The 20,866-nt window shown below is 51.3% G+C and overlaps 2 protein-coding genes and 1 long non-coding RNA gene across 3 annotated transcripts; 1 reads left to right on the forward strand and 2 right to left on the reverse strand.

The window, feature by feature from the left end:
* Window positions 1–2,629: 2,629 nt before the first annotated feature.
* Window positions 2,630–5,469, reverse strand: RPS28 (ribosomal protein S28). Its single transcript, XM_065422177.1, has 4 exons — window positions 5,344–5,469; window positions 5,042–5,089; window positions 3,839–3,979; window positions 2,630–2,762 (listed from the first exon to the last, which is right to left on the reverse strand). Exons 1-3 carry the CDS (start codon window positions 5,380–5,382, stop codon window positions 3,857–3,859), a joined length of 210 nt encoding a protein of 69 aa, XP_065278249.1. The 5' UTR covers window positions 5,383–5,469; the 3' UTR covers window positions 2,630–2,762; window positions 3,839–3,856.
* Window positions 5,470–5,513: 44 nt separating this feature from the next.
* Window positions 5,514–10,839, forward strand: NDUFA7 (NADH:ubiquinone oxidoreductase subunit A7). The gene is made up of 4 exons (XM_065422176.1): window positions 5,514–5,639; window positions 5,861–5,910; window positions 10,063–10,212; window positions 10,566–10,839. Exons 1-4 carry the CDS (start codon window positions 5,589–5,591, stop codon window positions 10,660–10,662), a joined length of 348 nt encoding a protein of 115 aa, XP_065278248.1. The 5' UTR covers window positions 5,514–5,588; the 3' UTR covers window positions 10,663–10,839.
* Window positions 10,840–10,921: 82 nt separating this feature from the next.
* On the reverse strand, window positions 10,922–19,237 carry LOC135894131 (uncharacterized). The gene is made up of 3 exons (XR_010562362.1): window positions 19,119–19,237; window positions 11,780–11,902; window positions 10,922–11,216 (listed from the first exon to the last, which is right to left on the reverse strand). It is a non-coding gene; the product is annotated as an uncharacterized LOC135894131 (long non-coding RNA).
* Window positions 19,238–20,866: the final 1,629 nt, after the last annotated feature.

The following is a 20,866-nucleotide window of genomic DNA, read 5'->3' on the forward strand; positions in this document are numbered from 1 at the left end:
ACTCTATGCTATATAGAGTTCACAGGGGAGACCAGCAGTTCTCAAACTGTGTATGTGTGTCCATCCTCGACCCAAAGGGAGGTTGCAAGGTTATTGCTGGGGGATGTTGTAGTATTGCCACCCGCTGCCTTCAGAGCTAGATGGCTGGAGAGTGGCAGCAGCTGCTGGCCAGGTACCCAGCTCTGAAGGCAGCACCCCTCCAGCAGCAGCACAGAAGGGTGGCAATACCATATCATGCCACTCTTCTGCGCTGCTGCCTTCAGAGCTGGGCTCCCGGACAGCAGCCACCGTTCTCCAGCTGCCCAGCTCTGAAGACAGCACTGCTGCCGGCGGCAGCACAGAAGTAAGAGTGGCAATACCACAACCTGACTATAATAATCTTGAGACTTTTGGGTCAGGACTCCTACAGTTACAACTGTGAAATTTCAGATTTAAATATCTGAAATCGTTAAATTTATTTTAAAAATCCTATGACGATGAAATTGACCAAAGTGGACCATACAGAGATCTCCTCTTTGAAGCCTTTCTCCTCTTCCAGCAGGAGGAAGTGAACCTGGGACTCCCACATCCCAGGCAAGTGCTTGGGTCAGTTATAATGTGGTGGCAGCACCTCCTCCTGCTAGAGTTTGAACTCGACCCAATCCAATAGGCAGTCTCTGAGCACACCTACTGGCCAGGACCCTGCCCACAACACAGGTGGACGAATGTCTGTCTTCCCCAGCTTTGTGAATTGCTTAGGCAAGGGCTAGGCATTCAGATAGCTAACAGGCAGCAGCCCACATGCCCTGAGGGGACTTTTACCCTGAAAACTTGGGTGCCAAGTGACGTTACATGCCTACGGTGTGGGGTGGGAGCTTTGTGGATCGGAGTGGACCCAGAACCAGGACATGGGCCCCTTAAGTGCCCAAAAGCAGGATACGTGTCATAAGGCCACAAAAGCCCCAGCTCTAAGTGACACATAACAGGGAGGGGACAAAACAGGGTGGGTGGGGGGGACACAGCAACAAGATCAGGCAGAGGATCATTGGCTGTAGGCACAACCAGGGGAGATTTGTTTTTATATTACAAATACACTGACGGAGCCATGGCTAACTCATTCTTTATGGATGTTGTGGTAGAAAAGGGACTTGAGATAAGAGGGAGGGGCCTGATAGGCCAGCTCAGGGGAGATATTCTCTGCATAGGCTATGCTGAGGGGAAGCCTGCACCCATGGCTGTGAAAATAAACAAATGGGGCATCATGAATGGAGGCACCTCAGTAAGAGACTGGGCAGGTGGGAAGCAGGGACTTGTGTGCCAGAAGCAGCTTGAATTTGATGTAGGGGAGGGGTGAAGGTTATAGGATCAACAGGACAGCGATTGACTGGATGGGGCAATGTCTGTCAAGTAAACCAGAAGGGAGGCTACAGTAGTCTCAGTGAGAGGTTAGGGGGCCTGCATGCATATTTTGGCTGTAAGAGGCAGGTCCAGAAAAGCACAGACTCTTGATGAGCCAGTCAAGATGCAGGTATTTGTACCCAGAATGGGGGGAAATGGCCCAGTCCTGATAACTCTGGGGTAACCTAGCCTACAGGAGGCAGAAAGAGCTAGTGAAATGAAAGTCAGGACACCTGGGCTTCTTGGCCCAGCTCAGCTGTTGCTCTGCTGGGGTGACCTTAGCCAAGTCCCCTTATTTTGTCCCTCTGAGAAAGTTGCACTGGTTTAACTAACTCACACCCAAAGTTCAACTGGTGCAAGTTACCCAGACACAGAAGCTCTTAGCTTAAGACCGGCACAGGGCAGCTTTAAGGCAGGGACTATCATTCACTCTGTACACATGCAGCACCTAGCACAATGGGCCTTTGATCTTGTTGAGGCTTCTAGCTGCTACTACATAAAACAGCTCTAATCCTCAATCCTCCCCCCTCCCCCCCAAAGGGCATTATGGCTAAAGCTACAATTGTGTCATGGGTATTTTTTTAGTAAGTCATGGACAGGTCACAGGTAATAAAAAAATCCCACAGAAGCCATGACCTGTCCCTGAGGGAGGGTCCAGCATCTTCCCTGACCCCCACCCAGCAACTGGGAGCTGCAGGGACTCCATTGCCCAGTGGCTGGGAGGTCCCCCTGCCACCCTGCGGGGCTGGGTACTGCGGAGGACCCCCTGCCAACGTTGAGCAGCTCCAGGGTCCCTCTGCTGCTGGTGGCTGTGGCTGGGGAGGGGCAGCTGCTTGCAGCAGCTGAGCCGCTGCAGGGGGGACCCCTGCCAGTGGCAGCAGCTGAGCAGCTCAGGGGTCGTCACCAACGGCCGGTCAATTGCCGGGGGGTCCTGCCACCCGCAGCTGCCCAGCAGAGGCTGGGTTGCTGTAGGGTCCCCTGCTGCCGGCAGCGGCTGGTTAGCCAATGTCACAGAGGTCGCTGGAAGTCATGGATTTTGTGACTTCCACGACATAATTTTAGCCTTTAATTACAGCTGAAAAGCATTCGTTATCTCATGCCTGACAGTCCATGGTCTCAAAGCTTTTTTTGTTCATGAATATTGTCAGTCTTGGTACTGCTGAAGTCTGAGGATGTTTAGAAATGCACTGGCTTCCAGCATGAAGTTTCAGCAAACATTTGTTTCTTAAATAACGGAAAGAAAGGAAAGATGTTACTGGAAAAAAATCCTTTATTTTAGTCTCTGAAACACAACATTCCTCTTCACTAAGTCAAGCAGAGGAGGTATGAACTGTCGCCTCTTCATTACAGGAAATCAGAAATGGTCGTCGCATCAGGCTTGCCATCTATAAAGAAAGTGTAATGCAGATCTGAGTCTTACATTATCTTCCAAGACTTGGGAGGGGAGGCGGGGGGAAGAGGGACTAGAGATAACTGAAAAATCAGTTTCATTTTGCTCCTATAGTTAGTTCAGGAGCCAAACAGCCCTAACGTGGTTAATGGGGCATTTGCACATGTCACTGCAGTAAGTGGAATTCAGGATTTCACCTGCCTGCTCTCACTCACCGTATTTCATCGAAACTTGAGGACCAGTTACAGCTTCCTGTGGCCAGGAGATCATTACATAAATGGAAATATTCTGGGCCATTTTCAAAATAGCTAGTTAATTGCCCAGACACATGCCTGAGCCCCAGAAGTAGAACATTCTACTACAGAAACAGGCTGCGCTCTCCAGTTTACACATAGGAAAAGCCACAGCCAGCAGAACCTGAGCACTCCATAACAATTACATACGGCTCCTCTTTGGCCTGAAGTTCAGCCTGGATCGAAGCCCTAGGCACGGACCAGGATCTCATTGTTCCATCTGTTTTGTTGTCTACACTACAAAAAGTTACTGTATCTGAACAGTTCTGAAAAACATCGTTCTATGAAGAACTGAGTTAGATGACAAGCAACAACTATGATTTTGCAGCTAGTGTAGACAGACAAATTGTGGTCAATTCTCATGACTGCTAACTCAATTCTTCACAGCTGTGTTCACACACTGTAAACACTGCTAGAGTGCAGACCAACAAATGGCGTGTCACAGTTATATGCAGTAAAGCAACGTGCACCACTCCCTAGAGAGCAAACCTTAGGGTTAACCTTATTATGTCTTCAAGACAAAGCACAAGACTCAAATACTCAGTGTTATGGTTGTTATGGCCTCAAAGCAAACATCCGTGAGCACTCTACAGAGAAGGGGTCTCAGAACCCAGGCACATGCTCTAGACCTAGACAAACTAATGATTTTCTGGCTTCTTAACCAGAAGCTCACTTTAAAAAAAAAAATTCTGGCTGGGTGTTTAATTTATTCACAATGAAGATTAACATCTCAGAGACAATAAGGGCTTAATTACGGCCTGAAAATGAAATGAGTTACCGAGTTGCAGCATGCAGATCAGCGTAATCGCCTTGCTTCACGCTCAGATTCCAGCAACGTCAGGACATCCCCCTCACGGACAGGCCCCTTTACGTTCCGGATGATGGATCTACTGGTGTCGTCCATGAATTCAACACGAACCTGACAGCCACAGCAGAGAATGAACAGAAATGCTCTAAACACCCATTTTACTGGGCCCCTTGCCCTCGGACATGCCGGCTCAGCTCGTGGGTCCTAGGCCTCAGCGAACATGCCCCACTGAGTTTCAGTGCACTCTGGAAGTCACAGGGGAGGAGCAGGAGGCGCTATGATGAGAGGATATAAAAATGGACTGTCTACAAATGGCAGATGGGGAACGCCTGTTCCCCCGTCTCGCAACACGGGGACAAGGGAACCGGCAATTAAATTAAACTGTGGACAAATCAAAACCGTAACAGGAAACGTTTCCATGCTGGGGGGGGGGGGAAGAGAGGAAGAGAGAGAGAAATAAACTGCAGAACTCTCCGCCACTGGAAGCCCCTGGCGAGTCACAGCCAGGGCCGGCACCAGCCGACCAAGCACACGCTTGGGGCGGCACCTTAGAAGGGGCGGCCAATGTTGGGGTGGCGGGGGGCGCTCGCGGTATTTTTTTTTTTCCGGCAGGGCAGCGCTCGAGGGGTTTTTGTTTGTTTGTTTGGGCCGGGCAGCGTGGGGGGTGTTTTGGCAGCGCGGCGTGGGGGGGGGGGGGGGAGCAGGGGGGGGTTGGGCAGCCCGGCGCGGTGCTCGAGGGGGGCGGGGGTTTGGGCGGCCCGGTGCGGTGCTGGGTGGGGGGGTTGGGCGGCCCGGCCTGGCACTCGGGAGGGGCGGGGGTTTTGGCGGCCCGGTGCGGCGCTGGGGGGGGGGGCGCAGGGGTTTGGGCGGCGCGGCGCTGGGGGGGGGGGGGCGGGGGTGTCGGCGGCGCGGCGCTGGGGTGTTATGGCGGGGCAGCACTCTTCTTTTTTGCCTGGGGCAACAAAAAAGTTAGAGCCGGCCCTGGTCACAGCGCACTGGGGAGGGGAGCCCAGGACGCTCTTGAACCGCTCTAGCTAGGGCAGCGTTGGATCACCCCCCGCCCGCCCGCGGCTCAGCCCCGCGCCGGGTGAGCCCCGGGGTCCCCAGCTCCGCGGAGCGAGGCCCAGCCGGGAAGCCCGGTCACGGGGCGGGCAGCGCCGCCCGGTCGCTCACCTGGGTGCACTGGCCCTGCGAGCCCGTCCGGCCCAGCACCTTGGTGACCTGCGGGGAGAGACTCGGGTCAGCCAGGCGCAGAGACCCCGCCCGCCCGCTCGCCCTCGGTCTCAGCCCGGCCCCCCCGCCCGGCCCCGCTCGCCCTCGGGCCCGGCCCCGCTCGCCCTCGGGCCCAGCCCGACCCCCCCGCCCGGCCCCGCTCGCCCTCGGGCCCAGCCCGACCCCCCCGCACGGCCCCGCTCGCCCTCGGGCCCAGCCCGACCTCCCCGCACGGCCCCGGCCCCGGCCCCGCTCGCTCGCACCCGGGCCAGTTTGATGGGCTGCACGCGGCTCGTATCCATGGCGGCTGCTGCGGGTGCGGATAGGAGAGGGGGGGCCCGGCCCCCTCGCGCGTTTATATAACCCCAGCTATCGCGAGACCCAGCGTGCACCGCGCTCTGGCCCCTTCCCGGCGTGCGCCGCGCACCGCTTGCGTCTTCTCCGTTCCCGACAAGCGCCGCGCCACTTCCCAGGTAGCACCGCGGCGGCGTCCTTCGCAGCGGCCAAGATGGCGTCCGCCACCCGCTTCATCCAGCGGCTCCGCAACTGGACGGCGGGGGTAAGGGGGGGACTCGCGCGGGCCTGTCCGAATCCCTGTGGCGCGGTCCCCGGGGCCTAGCAACGCCCTCGTGCTGGGACCAGCGTAGCGCGGGCCCCTCCCCCAGGTCTGCCTACTAGCCTGTGCTTCCTGCCCGCACTGGGCCCGGGCGCTTGTGACCCCTTCTCCCCTGTCCCCGGGCTGGCTGGCACCTCCCTGAGACCCTCTCGTCTTCTTTACAGCGGGATCTTCAAGCCAAGCTGCAGCTTCGGTACACGGAGATCTCCAAGAGGTAAATCCGGGGAGATGGGGACAGAGCTGGACTGCTCCTAGGCAAGCCCTTCGCCTTCTGTTAGTACGTGTGACACTTCTCACCAACTGCAGCTGAAACTCTCCAACCGCAAAGGGGAAAGGGTGAAGCCTAACTGGACCCAAACTGCTGTTGAATACAGACGTGCAGCTTGGCGTAAAAAGAGAGAAAACAACTGTTCTCACTAATCTTTCACGTATAGGAACCTTAAATGTAACAGCAGAAGATAAAATAAACTTTAGACAAAATTACCATAATATTTATTAGTAACTTGTTGCTACCAATTTAAATACAAATCTCAGGAACCATAAAAGTTAAAGGTTTCAGAGTAGCAGCCGTGTTAGTCTGTATCCGCAAAAAGAACAGGAGTACTTGTGGCACCTTAGAGACTAACAAATTTATTAGAGCATAAGCTTTCGTGGGCTACAACCCACTTCTTCGGATGCATATAGAGTGAAACATATATTGAGGAGATATATATACACACACATACAGAGAGCATGAACAGGTGGGAGTTGTCTTACCAACTCTGAGAGGCCAATTAAGTAAGAGAAAAAAAACTTTTGAAGTGATAATCAAGATGGCTCAGTACAGACAGTTTGATAAGAAGCAAGTGTGAAAATACTTACAAGGGGAGATAGATTCAATGTTTGTAATGGCTCAGCCATTCCCAGTCTTTATTTAATCCTGTGTTGATTGTGTCTAGTTTGCATATCAATTCCAGCTCAGCAGTCTCTCGTTGGAGTCTGTTTTTGAAGTTTTTCTGTTTTAAGATAGCCACCTGCAGGTCTGTCATAGAATGGCCAGACAGGTTAAAGTGTTCTCCCACTGGTTTTTGAGTATTATGATTCCTGATGTCAGATTTGTGTCCATTAATTCTTTTGCGTAGAGACTGTCCGGTTTGGCCAATGTACATGGCAGAGGGGCATTGCTGGCACATGATGGCATATATCACATTGGTAGATGTGCAGGTGAACGAGCCCCTGATGGTATGGCTGATGTGATTAGGCCCTATGATGATGTCACTTGAATAGATATGTGGACAGAGTTGGCATCCGGCTTTGTTACAAGGATAGGTTCCTGGGTCAGTGTTTTTGTTCAGTGATGTGTGGTTGCTGGTGAGTATTTGCTTTAGGTTGGGGGGTTGTCTGTAAGCGAGGACAGGTCTGTCTCCCAAGATCTGTGAGAGTAAAGGATCATAAAAGTTAAAGGAGACCTTCAAAAGTAGAAAAATGGTTTAGTGCTATTTTCTGAGTTCAGTACATAAAGACCTGAAAGTTTCTCCCTGCCCTCTGTTTCTTTCTGCTTATTTTATATTAGAAATGCAAGTTTTGTCTCTCTTTTTGGGAGGCAGGGAGGGGGAGAAACTCTGAGGATCTAATAGGGTAATCATATCCAATGCCATGCAAGGAAAACTTGATCATGAAGGGGAGTGAGTTTTATTCAAACAGTTTACACCTGTGGGGTTTTTTTAAAATAAATTATTCTAGTTAATTAAAATGCTGGAGAAACATATTGAATTTTTAAGACTGTGCTCCAGCCAATCAGGGACTAAAAGTGTTCAGAACTATGTTTGAGACCTCTGGAGTGCAAAACCAGACTGGACAGTCCTGGTATTTCTAAGGTAAATAATAAAGCTGGGGGGGAAAACCCACAAGGTTTTCAGACCTCTTTACACTTCCTAAAGAAACAATACCTACTTTTTCTCTTTTGTCAGTCACACTTAAGATTTCAATAGCAACATTAACTTTCTCTGTTGCATATAATTGCATGATAGTTACTTTTTAGCCTTGCAAAGAACTCAAAATCCTGTTACACATAGCTGAATTAATATTGCTGTGGAAATACACCTCTACCCTGATATAACGCGGCCCGATATAACATGAATTCGGATATAACGTGGTAAAGCAGCGCTCCGGGGGGGGGCGGGGCTGCGCACTCTGGTGGATCAAAGCAAGTTCGATATAACGCAGTTTCACCTATAACACAGTAAGATTTTTTGGCTCCCGAGGACAGCGTTATATTGGGGTAGAGGTGTATTAACTTTTTGTTTCCCAACTTTTGTATTTAAAGTTACAGCCTTACCATTGTATTGCTTAAAAAGAAAAAGAGGATGCAAACTCGCTGTTCTACAGCTCTTGGTGGGAAAAGTTATGTCTGTTACCCACATAATGGCTGATTAGCATCTGATAAGGAAAGAAGCTCAGACCACCACATTTGGGGTCATGGGGAGGATCAGCTCCTCACCTATGATATCCCTGCTTAGGTCCATTTAGTGTTAATAGGGATGTAGACCTGTGCCTGGTAGGAAATGGAGAGTAAGACCTCTAGTTCATTTCTCCCAAAGGCCAACTGCATGCAGGTGGAAACGTTCCTTCACTACCCATGTTCTTGAACTTGGAGTGGCAGCCTGTAAGTGAAAGGCTGGATCGTGTTCCAAATATAGTAACTCCTCACTTAACTGGCCCCAGTTAACGTTGTTTCATTGCTGATCAATTAGAGAACATACTTGTTTAAAGTTGCGTAATGCTCCCGTATAACGTCGTTTGGTAGCCGCCTGCTTTGTCCACTGCTTGCAGAAAGAGCAGCCCATTGGAGCTAACTGGTGGGAGCTTGGAACCAGGGTGGACCAGCAGCTCCCCTAAGTTCCCTGTGCGGCAGCTGCCCAGCAGGCTATCAATTGCCTGGCAGTTCAGCTGTATCTCCTCCCACTGCCTGTGCTGCTCCTGCCCTCTGCCTTGGAGCTGCTCCTGGGAGCCTCCTGCTTGCGGGGGCGGGGGGAAGAAGGGAAAGAGGGGTGCTAATGTCAGGGTGTCCCCCGCTCCTTTTCCCCATCTCCACAGAGCAGGGGGGGACACGACAGGGCTCAGGACAGAGTGAGCTTGCTGGCAGCAGCTGCTGTCTCAACTTGCTGGCCTACTTAAAAAGGCAATGTACTTAGATTGGGGTCAGAGTACTTAAAGGGGCAATGCGCGTCTCTCACATGGTGTGTGTCTGTCTCTGCCATGCTGTGTCTCCTCCCTCCATTCGTGCTGCCTTGTAGAGTGTAAGGCTACATTAACAACATCCCTTGAGGGCTCAGCCGAGTGCTAGTTCATCATTTAGCAGTAAGGCATTCCGTGGGAAATATCCCACCCTCTTCCACCCTCTGACTCCACCACCTCAACTAAGCTTCACAATCATCATTGCTGTGTACAGTATTAAATTGTTACACACATATACACAGTATAAGTTTTAATGTATGTACATATAGTCTTTTGTCTGGTGAAAAAAATTTCCCTGGAACCTAACCCCCCCCCCATTTACATTAATTCTTATGGGGAAATTGGATTTGCTTAACATTGTTTCACTTAAAATAGCATTTTTCAGGAACATAACTACAACATTAAGCGAAGAGTTACTGTACAAGATATCGGATTCTGCCTCTTCTCACTCTGTTCTTTAAAGGTTTGGTTCCTGATTTCTGTCTTCTCAGCAGCAGCTATACTCCTGTTCGAGCAACTGGAATTAACTTGTTGTTTTCCACCTGTATGTTGGAACCCAGTAATGATGTTGTATTAAGAGATGTATTCTCATTTGAAGGAGGTGTCTCTGTTTTTAGTGTAAATGATTGTCCTTTAAAGACTACAGGAGTCTGCTGAGTGAGTGAGTTTTCTGGATATCCTTTTTGTTGCTTGCTCTTTCCTCAGATTTGTTAACATAGTCCAGATACCGGCTACTTGCTCTCTGCAGGTGCCCTACTCTCCTAGTTTGGTACCGGGCAATGATGTTTCCCTAACTTTTAATATACTGCAGGGGAATTAGAACATACATGTTTGGAACTCTGCCCTGTTTTCTGTTTCTGTACATGAGATTGGGCTGTTATTCTTTGCCCTGTGAGCCTTTGTTTACATTAACAGATGCTCTGAATTCATGGCCCCAGTTCTGTATTCGTAGCCATGACTCTGTCTAAGGCTTTATGTGCTCAATCTGAAATCTTGGAAGGTGGCTCAAGATATAATGCTAGTGTGTCTTGTGCATAACACTACAGTGCCTATTTCTCATAATACTCCACTCAAGAGTAAGACTGAGAATATAGTTCTCGCTTAGCCTGGTATGTGTGCTGATGCTTTCTTTGGATTGTTTGCTGTTTAGAACTCAACCACCTCCTAAACTTCCACTGGGTCCCAGTCACAAGTTTGCAAATAACTACTACTGTACTCGTGATGGACGCAGGGAGTCCTACCCTCCAATTATTGTTATGTCTCCGCAGAAATCCCTTGCATCATGCGCTCAAGGTGCCAGGTAGGTCCTATTTATCCTATGATCTGCAGCCATACAACTTCTGGCTGTGATATTGTGATCTTGCAAGCTAAGCAGGGTCAAGTCTGGTCAGTATTTGGCTGGTGCACCACCATATAACACATCGCTGCTGCAATAAATGATGTTGACTGTTCAGTAGGTGTTGCTGCTAGTGAGTGAATGCTGAATTAGTGTGCAGTCTCTATGTACCTTCTTTTGAGTAAGAGGGGATGTTAGGGTTGGGAATGGTTTCCCTAAAATGTTCTATGTTACTAATCAACCCTGTATTGCTGTTAAATATGAATTAATTATATAAACTAACAGTTTCTGAAGGCCAGTCTCTGTCTCTCCCTTAGCTCAGAATCTGCAGTAGCAACAACTGAGAAAAAGCCAGTGACACCAGGTGTTCCACTTGAGAAGTGGGAACTATCGAAAGATCAACCTTACCTGTGAGCTGGCCAAGTATGAAGAGAAGGCTGAATGAGAATGGACTTGATAGGATTAACTGAAAAGAAGCAGCCTGGCTGGCGATCCAGTGATGGGGTTAACTTCAGTAACGCTGTGTAGAATTTATTCTGGAAAAGAGACCATTTTGCTGGGGCATGACTGATTAAACATATTTATCTAATGTATAGCTAACGTTCTTTTCAGAACTTTCTTTATTCAAATGAAGGTTCGGAGTAAACTTGTATTTTATGGAAATGAGGGATAATCTTGAGGTGTGAACTCATCAGCTCTCACAAGATAAACAGATTCGAGCCTAATCACTCCTGGGATGAATCCTCAAAACACAGGTCGTGTACAAATTAGAGCTGGTGATACTTTGTCTGAATCATTATTAAAACAGTGGCTCTGTATGGTGCTAGAGGGTGCAGTTCTGCAAAAGGTACCATAGTCAGAATGAGACTTACAACTCGGAGCTATATGCAGTGTTGTTGTAGCCATGTTGGTCCCAGGATATTAGAGAGATCAGGTGGGTGAGGTAATATCTTTTATTGGACCAGCTTCTGTTGGTGAGAGAGAAAAGCTTTTGAGCTTATACAGAGCTCTTCTTTATGTCTGGGAAACTTACTCAGGGGTTGGCTACACTTACAGTGGTGCAGCTGTACCACTGTAAGTACCTGCACCACTGCAGTGCTTAGTGAAGAGACTACCTATGCTGATAGGAAAGCGTCTCGTGTTGGCGCAGGTACTCCACCTCCCCAAGAGGTAGTAGCTATGTCGACAGGAGAAGCCCGACTGTCGACATAGCCCTGTCTAAACCAGGAGTTAGGTCAGTATAAGTATATTGCTTAGGGGAGTGGAAAATCACCACCCTGAGCAACGTAGTTATGCTAACATAATTTTGTAATGAAAACCAGGGCTCAAAGTGTCACAGCTAAATACAAGATGGAACAGATTGTTTAATATAAGTAGTTATCACATTTCAGCAGACCATTCAAGGTGAAATAGCCAGTAAAAACAACTCCAGTCATAGGGAGGAAAGGAATGGGGTGTGGAGGTTAACTAGAAATGTTTGTGTCCAGTGACCTAATTGGTCAAACTTCACCAGTTTTAACTTGTTACTCACTTCTCCTTCGAAGAATTGTTGTGTAGTATTATTGCTAGTGTACAGTCTGTTCATTCTATCGCAGAAATAGTTGCATTTTTAGTCAGGCTCTTTCCTATAGACACTGTACTGCACTATGGTATCCTAAAGGATGAAGGATATTAATGTACATAAATTATCATACTTGATTACCATGCATTCTCCAAGCAATCCCAGCATTTTTTTCACTTTCCCCAGGGCTGTGAAAATTGGTTGTTTCACTCACCAGTGCTGATTGCATCTCAAGGACATGAGAAAAGCTAAGGATATGTCTTCATTACACTTAACTTGGGTGATGGCACCTGGCTTAGCCTAGCCACACTGCAAAGACATAATCAAGTCACTGGGGTCCACAGTGGTGTTGCACTCACCTATGTGTTGGAAGGACCTCTGGAAGACACATCCCATGAATCTTTGTGCTGCAGTAAGCCAAGTTACTCAGATTCTTTACCAGTGAATTATGGGAGAATGTCTGCCCTTTTGGGCAGAGGCAGGGAGGGATTGAGGGAAGGTATTGGAGAACTGTCAACCCTTTGAGTGGCTTAACCTACATCCTTCCTGTAAAGTGGGTGGGTTAGCAGCCTGAGGCCTTGGCTACACTTGCGAGTTGCAGCGCTGTAAAGCCGCCCCCAGCGCTGTAACTCACTCCCCGTCCACACTGGCAAGGCATTTGCAGCGCTGTATCTCCGTGGTTGCAGCGCTGCATGTACTCCACCTCTCCGAGAGGAATAGCGAGTGCAGCGCTGCGGCGCCAGTGTGGCCGCCCAATGCGCTGTGAATGGCCTCCAGAATTATTCGGCAGTATCCCACAATGCCTGTTCTAGCCACTCTGGTCATCAGTTCAAACTCTACTGCCCTGGCCTCAGGTAACCAACCATGTGACCGACCCTTTACATTCCCCGGGAATTTTAAAAATCCCCTTCCTGTTTGCTCAGCCCGGCGTGGTGTGGAGTGCTATCAGCGAATCTTTCCAGGTGACCATGCCTCCACGCGCCAAGCGAGCCCCAGCATGGAGCAATGGCGAGTTGCTGGACCTCGTCAGTGTTTGGGGGGAGGAAGCTGTCCAGTCCCAGCTGCGCTCCAGCCGTAGGAATTACGATACCTTCGGGAAGGTATCAAAGGACATGATAGAAAGGGGCCATGACCGGGACGCCCTGCAGTGCAGGATTAAAGTGAAGGAGCTGCGGAGTGCCTACCGCAAAGCCTGCGACACAAACGGCCGCTCGGGTGCTCCCCCCGCGACCTGCCAATTCTACAAAGAGCTGGATGCGATACTTGGGGTTAACCCCACCTCCACTCCGAGCACACCACGGACACTTCAGAGCTGGTGTGGAGGGGGAGGGGGAGGAGGAGGAGGAAAACGGGAGTGATGGTGGTGGGCCGGATGGAGACACCCCGGAATCCCTGGAGCCATGCAGCCAGGAGCTCTTCTCGAGCCAGGAGGAAGGTAGCCAGTCACAGCGGCCGGTACCTGGTGGAGGACAAACGGAAGAGCAGGTTCCCGGTAAGCAGTTTTTTTTTCCGGGAAGGAATTTTTTCGGTGCGGGGTCTTTGGGAGAGGAGGGTTAGGCATGCATGCCTAGATGCGGAATAGTGCATTGATGTGGTTTATCACATCGCGGTAATCGGCCTCGGTAATCTCTGCACACGTTCTGAATGAGACATTCGAAATGCGCTTGTGCAGGTTTATCGGGAGAGCCGCCGTGGTCCTTGTCCCAGCCAGGCTAACGTGTCCGCGCCACTGTGCCGCGAGGGGCGGGGGGACCATTGCTGCACACAGGCAAGCTGCATATGGGCCAGGGCGGAAGCCGCATTGCAGTAGAAGACTCTCCCTTGCTTCCCAGGTCACCCTCAGCAGCGAGATATTGTCCAGGACGAACTTCTGTGGAAAATGTTGGGACAGTGTTCAGTGTAGGTGCCCCCTGAAGCTGTAGGCTCTCCCCAAGGCACAGAAACCCAGAGGACAGTGCAGCCCTGAAACAATCAGTCCCCCTTACTCACCATTGTGAGGCTCCCATGGGATATATGCGCTCTGTTTCGGACGGAAAAATTATGCTATTGTGTAGACCCTGTGTGTTTTCTACTCCTTAAGTGCGGGGGGAATCATTACTCTGTCTGGTATAAACAATGCTGCCTCTGTTAAATGTTGCATTTTGCCTATACAGCTGCATCAACCTTGAGACCTCAGCCGTCCCTCTTATCGCCTGCTCAGAGACTGCAAAGACTCAGGAAGAGACCGCGAAAAAGCAAAGAAGACATGCTGCAAGAAGTGATGCGGCAATCTATTAAAGAGAATGAGAAAGCACAGGACTGGAGGGAGAGAGAAAGCAGGATCCGCCAGGAAAACGCAGCGCACCGGCGGCAAAGCACTGATAGGTTCATAAGCATCCTGGAGCGCCAAGCAGATGCTATCCAGGAGTTGGTAGCCATGCAGAAAGAGGAACAGTACCGCAAACGCCACCCCACCCCCCACAGCCCTTGTCCCAAAACTCTTTCCGTTGTGCCCCACTGTCACCTCCAACCCACTTTCCCCAACTTCAGTGTTCTTCACGCCACCCGCTGCCTCCAACACCAGTATCTTCACCACCCAGCCCTGAAAACCACGACCCTTACCCTCTGCACTCAACCCCCATCACCATGCAGTATAGCTGTCCTGAAGTGCAGCACTCACTGCACAGCACACCAGACAGGACAGACGCGAATCTGTGATTGTACTGTTCCCCACTCCACCCCCTTGTTTCTTTTCAATAAATGGATTCTTTGGCTTTGAAAACATTCTTTATTATTGCATAAAGTAAAAGACTCCTTAGCCCAGGAACTAAACAGGCACTGCAAGTCTGCTTGTCTGCTAAGCAGACACTGATTCCTAAAGATTGGAACTACTGCACTTCACTCCCGTGCAGGGCACCAGATATCACTGCTGGTTTTCAGCCTCAAATTGCTCCCTCAAGGCATCCCTAATTCTTGCAGCCCCGTGCTGGGCCCCTGTAATAGCCCTACTCTCTGGCGTGCAAATTCAGCCTCCAGGTGTTGAACCTCGGAGGTCAAGCTTTCACCCTTCCCTTCACAAATATTATGGAGAGCACAGCATGCGGATATAACCGCGGGGATGCTGTTTTCGGCCAAGTCCAGCTTCCCATACAGAGATCGCCAGCAGCCCTTTAAACGGCCAAAGGCACACTCCACAGTCATTCGGCACCGGCTCAGCCTGTAGTTGAACCGTTCCTTGCTGCTGTCAAGTCTCCCTGTGTAGGGTTTCATGAGCCACGGCATTAACGGGTAAGCGGGATCTCCAAGGATCACAATGGGCATTTCAATTTCCCCTACCGTGATCTTCCGCTCTGGGAAAAAAGTCCCGGCCTGCATCTTCCTGAACAGCCAAGTGTTCCGAAAGATGCGTGCGTCATGCACCTTTCCGGGCCAGCCTGTGTTAATGTCAATGAAACGCCCACGGTGATCCACAAGCGCCTGGAGAACCATAGAGAAATACCCCTTCCGATTAACATACTCGGATCCTAGGTGGGGTGGTGCCAGAATAGGAATGTGCGTCCCATCTATCGCCCCTCCACAGTTAGGGAACCCCATTTGTGCAAAGCCATCCACTATTTCCTGCACGTTACCCAGAGTCACGGTTCTTCTGAGTAGGATGCGATTAATGGCCTTGCAAACTTGCATCAACACAATTCCAACGGTCGACTTTCCCACTCCAAACTGGTTTGTGACCGACCGGTAGCTGTCTGGAGTTGCCAGCTTCCAGATTGCAATAGCCACCTGCTTCTCCACTGGCAGGGCAGCTCTCAATCTCGTGTCCTTGCGCCGCAGGGTGTGGGCGAGCTCCTCACACAGTCCCATGAAAGTGGCTTTTCTCATCCGAAAGTTCTGCAGCCACTGCTCATCATCCCAGACTTCCATGACTATGTGATCCCACCACTCAGTGCTTGTTTCCCGAGCCCAAAAGCGGCGTTCCACGGTGCTGAGCATGTCCGTGAATGCTACAAGCAATTTTGTGTCGTACGCGTTACGCGTCTCGATAGCATCGTCAGACTCCTCATCCTCACTCTCACTGTCACTTTGGATCTTAAGGAATAGTTCGACAGCCAAACATGACGTGCTGGCGAGACTCGTCAGCATACGCCTCAGCAGTTCGGACTCCATTTCCCGCAGACAGATCGCGCTGCACAGAAACCGTTGAAAGATGGCGCCAAAGGTGGACTGAAACAAAGGGATTTCTGGGATGCGAAGTGATGCATCACGGGGCATTGGGACAGGACCCAGAACCCCCGCACCCACGCCCCCTTCCCACAACCCACGGCGCCAGAATGGGAAAAGGTGCTCTGTGGGATAGCTGCCCATAATGCACCGCTCCCAACAGCGCTGCAATTGCCGCAAATGTGGCCACGACAGTGCGCTGGGCAGCTGTCAGTGTGGACAGAGTGCAGTGCTTTCCCTACTCAGCTGCACGAAGTCAGATTTAACTCACAGCGCTGTACATCTGCAAGTGTAGCCAAGGCCTGAGTGAAAGCGAAACCCAAGCAAAAAAACCATGCCCCCAGCTGGGCAGGCTAGCTTGGGTTGAAAGCACAACCAAACTCAAGTGAGAGGGTATTGTGTGGGGAAAGGAGGGAGTGTTAATGGCAGCACCCAAGTAAGAGCTAAATTCTGGACAAATGCACCACAGAACCAATGATCTGTCTGAGATAAATCGATATTTTCATCCTCTGGAGAGAGGACCTAAATTCCCTCAGATTTCCACTACATCTTCAACAACCAGAACCCATCTATCAAACTCTTTGTAGAACTCTCCCACGCCAGCATCAACTTCCTGGACACCAAGATCAGCTTCAACAAAGGAACCCCACAGACAACTATATACAAGAAACCCACAATCACCACACCTACTTTCATATATCCAGTAACCATCTCAAACACACCAAGGCATCTCTTATCTACAGGTAAGTACTCAAATACCAGGAACAGGCCACCCAAATAGCCGGAGAGAACCTGATGGGGGGGGGGGGAGGGAGGAAACCCACACACCCCACACACCCCTGGTTGTCCCATACCAGCCCACACTGGAACCCAGATGGGGTATAATTAAACAATTACAACTCATACTCAATGGGGATCACATCCTGAAAGAAATCTTTCCCAAATCCCTTTGCCTTCTCTGAATCCTTTGAGTTTTTCAACTGGAAATGGGATTCTTAGTCATAAAATCCTGGAAAGTAGAGATCAAAATAGATTTCAGCTCATCATCTAATGCATTTGGCTTCTATTGTCTTTGGGACATTATTCTGCACCTTAATACACCTTTCACACTGTCAGGAAGATTTTTTTTTCCTGATATTTATATCTAACTTGCCCTTTAGCTTTATCCCGTTATATAGATAGCATGAGGGTCATTCCTGTTTGAGGTAATAAGTGGATCCTGGGCTGAATAAACTCAAAAGCAGTAGGGAGATGTTTAGCCCAAATATAGTATTAGAGTTAACAAAAAACACCATGTTTTACTAATATAGGCAACTAAAAATTAAGTTTTAAAGAAGGAAAACTTTCAAGCGAACATGACAGGGCTAGCTGCTGAAAGGGAAACTGTTTAAATGCCCTTTTGCCTTGTTTTCCCCACATTCCCCTAGCTCTTAGCAAAGCTTTTCTCCTGGAATATTGGTCATTTCTATTTTCCTTTAGCTTCCCTCCCCAACCCAAAAAGTGTTCGGGGAAAAGAGCCATGGTGCCTTAAATGGCCACAGACAGAGGGAAGTAGGTTGAGGTTGAACGTTTAATGCTTGAACACACCTTGGGTTTGTTTTGGGAAACGCAAGAAAGTGAGTGAGAGCCAAAAGGCCTGCCCAAACTATCATCTGACTGCAATGTAGCTGCATAGAAATCAGTCCCATTAAACAGATTGTTAGCAGGGCCGGCTCCAGGCACCAGCGGAGCAAGCTCGTGCTTGGGGCCGCAGATTCTATGGGATGGCATTCTGCCCAATCCTAGAGCGGCACAGCCGCGTTTTTTTTGGTTCGCTGATCCGGCCACCCTGTAGGGGGCGGCGCAGAGGAGGGGAGTGCCCTGCTGGGGGCAGGCTCCGTCTGCCCCAGGTCTGTAGCAAGCCCCGCAGGACAGCCTGCGTCCTTCCCTCCCCGCCGACCGGAGCAGCGCGGAGCCCTCCCGGCAGGCAGTGCGGCGGTTGGGGCCGCGTGGCGAGCGTCCCGCTGAAGCCCTGGCCAACCCCATTCTCTCTCTCTCTCCCCTCCTCCGGTAGCCAGGGCACGCACAGGGAGTCCCCGTGCACCCTGGCTCCGGCCACCCCACAGGGTTTGTTTTTCCTTTTTTTCCTGCTTCGCCGCTCCGGCAGTGCCGCAGGTTTTTTGGTGTTTTTTTTTTTTTTTGCTTTGCCGTTCTGGCCGCCTCAATTCTTTTTTTTTTTTTGCTTGGGGCTTGTCCTGCAGCAACCAGGCCCGCTGCTTCCTTGTCTCGTGCAGCGTAACTCTCCATGGCTGCAGGCTGAAATCCGTGCGAGGGGCTGGGGCACGCACCAGGCACACCGCACAGCTGCTGCAGGGCAATGAATTCCCTCGCACGCGCCCCGTTGGCTCGCCTCCTGCGCATGCGTTCTGTTTGGAGGGGGGGAACCCTCGGCTCCTGCCCCGCCTTATTCCTCTGTCGCGCATGCGCCGCACCTCTGCGCGTGGACGCGCTCTTTCTGACCTGAGCGGTCAATGCGGGCGGCATGTGGCAGCTCCTCGCGCTGCTCCTGAGGCAGTTGGTGGCCGCGGGGCTGGAGTCGCCTGCGGGGAACGGTGAGGACCCGGTCCGGGGGGACGGGCGTGGGGTGACCGACCGCACTGCCGGACGCTCATCCTCTCCCTCAGCAGCGGTCACTCGACACCGCCCCCCCCCACCCGGTGGCCCCGCCTATCAGGCGCCTATTGGTCCCGAGCCGCCTGGGCTCGTGTCCTACCTCCTTCCTATTGGTCACCGCGGGCATCGCTGGGCCCCGCCCCTCTGCGTGCCGGGGTGACACTTCTCATCGCGGGCAGCGCCCCCCCCCCCCCCTTGACTCCCCGGGCGGTGCCAGGGCTGGGCCTGCCCTATGGGACTCCCTGCCCCCAGCACGGCGGGAGCCCCGGGGTCGAGCCCAGCCGCACGCGGGCCGGGGCATCAGCCGCTGTCTGGTCTCTGACGGCAGCCAGGCCCGGGCGCAGCCGCCGCCGTGCACAGGCTGGTGCCGAGGACGCGGCAGTCGCGTGGCTCCAGGGGCTGGGGCTTTAACAACCCCCCAGAGCAGGGCTGGGAGCGGGCATCGCCGGGCCGGACTAACCTGCTTCTCCTCCGGATTCAGCGTCCGGCCTGCCGTGCAGCCCGCACGAAGAGCAGTGTTGGAGCCCAAAGCACGTCCGCAGCCTGCCCCAGGAGCGGTTCTGCGATGGCCGCCCGGATTGCCCTGACGGCGCCGATGAATCAGCAGAGGCTTGTCAGCACTCGGGAGTCCCGCCTGCCCCTGCCTGCCCCTGCCTGTTCCAGTGTGCGCAGGGTGCAGAGTGCTTCCCATCCACGTGGGGGTGTGACGGCCACGCGGACTGTGAGGATGGGCAGGATGAGCGGGAATGCAGTCCAGACTCACCTGGGACTTCCCTAGCACCGAGCACTGCCCGGACAGGTGAGGGGTGCAGGGAGACTGCAGATGTTACAACCAGGATGGGCTGGGGGTCAAATGGAGTGGGAGAGGGCAGGGACAAGTGAGAGTGCATGCAGGTTGGGAGCTGAGGGGGGTAGTGCTTGGGCAGGTTGGGCTGGGATGGAACACAATCAACTTTTAAAACTTCCTTTAGTCTGTAAACCTGACACCTGTTACAAGTGACACCAGGGATTCCTGCCTTTTGGACGGCTGAGAGAAAATTTAGGCTGATCTACACTGGGAACTTCCATTGGCATAGCCATGTCTCTCACATCCCTGAGAGACATGGCTATGCCGACCTAAGCCCTGGTGTAGACAGCACTAGAGGAGGTGGATTACAGGACCCCTCCTGTCACCATAGATAGATCATGTCTGCTCTGAAGTGCTAAGGGCCAGCAGCCGTGCTGCTGCAGGAGTTTAACAATAGACACACCCCTCGTTTTCTCCGTTTTTTCCTTTAGTTAGTTTTTTTATGCCTGTGACAGTGCTCGGTGGCAATCTTTTTGCTCCCACCCCCACAATCTCGTCCTTTCTGGTCCTCCCTGTCATAGAGACAAGGTGGGTGAGCTTATCTGTATATTATCTTGCCCACCTTGTCTTTCCTACAACAACTCTCTCTGCTTTCCCTTCTCCCCTACCCCAGTAGTCAGGTTCCCTTAGTTGTTCATGGGGGCTTTTCATACAGCAATAAGGCAGAGAAGACATTTTTTAAAATATGAAAATCTGGTGGTGAAACCCCCAAAATTGGCAAGCAAAGTGAAGGTGAGGTGCAGAATGGGAACTGCTTTGAACCCTTTTTGAGCTTAACAAAAGCGACCTTTGAAAGCCCAATTATTGAGTGCCCTCTGCTTTCATTTTAGAGAATCCAGCGAGCTCCAAACCTGGGAAACTTGTGTTGTCTGAGACTCGAGGCCCCTTGTGGGTGACAGCTGCTTTTGGTATGTGAGACTCCAAGGGTGCTACAGAACTGATCTTGGCTTTTGCTGAGTAGCGTTAATGAAAACTGAACTCGGCTCATATCGGATTGGATAGGATGTGGTTCATTCAGTAATGGCTGCCCTAGGACTTCCTCTAACCACTCTCGCTGCAGTGTGGCTTAGGCATCTTGTCTCAAGCGCTTAGGTGGCAAAGTCCAAGGTTCTACATTTCCAGCTTTGGGAAAAGGCACATTATTTCCTTCTCCTGTTGAAAACGGAGTCCCACTGCATGGGACTTGGCACTAATCGTCTCTCCAGGGGACACAGCCCCACTTCTTACTGTTGTGAGTCACTGGTTTGTCTGTCTAAATGCTGGGGCGCTAGCATGGAGCAGCTTAGCCTCAGTGCTGCTGCCTACTTCAGGCAGAAATCACAGCAACTCACTGCCTGTGTGTTCTTCTCTCTGCAGTGCTC

This window comes from Emys orbicularis, chromosome 24, assembly GCF_028017835.1.
Source record: "Emys orbicularis isolate rEmyOrb1 chromosome 24, rEmyOrb1.hap1, whole genome shotgun sequence".
Classification (NCBI taxonomy): Eukaryota; Metazoa; Chordata; order Testudines; family Emydidae; genus Emys; species Emys orbicularis.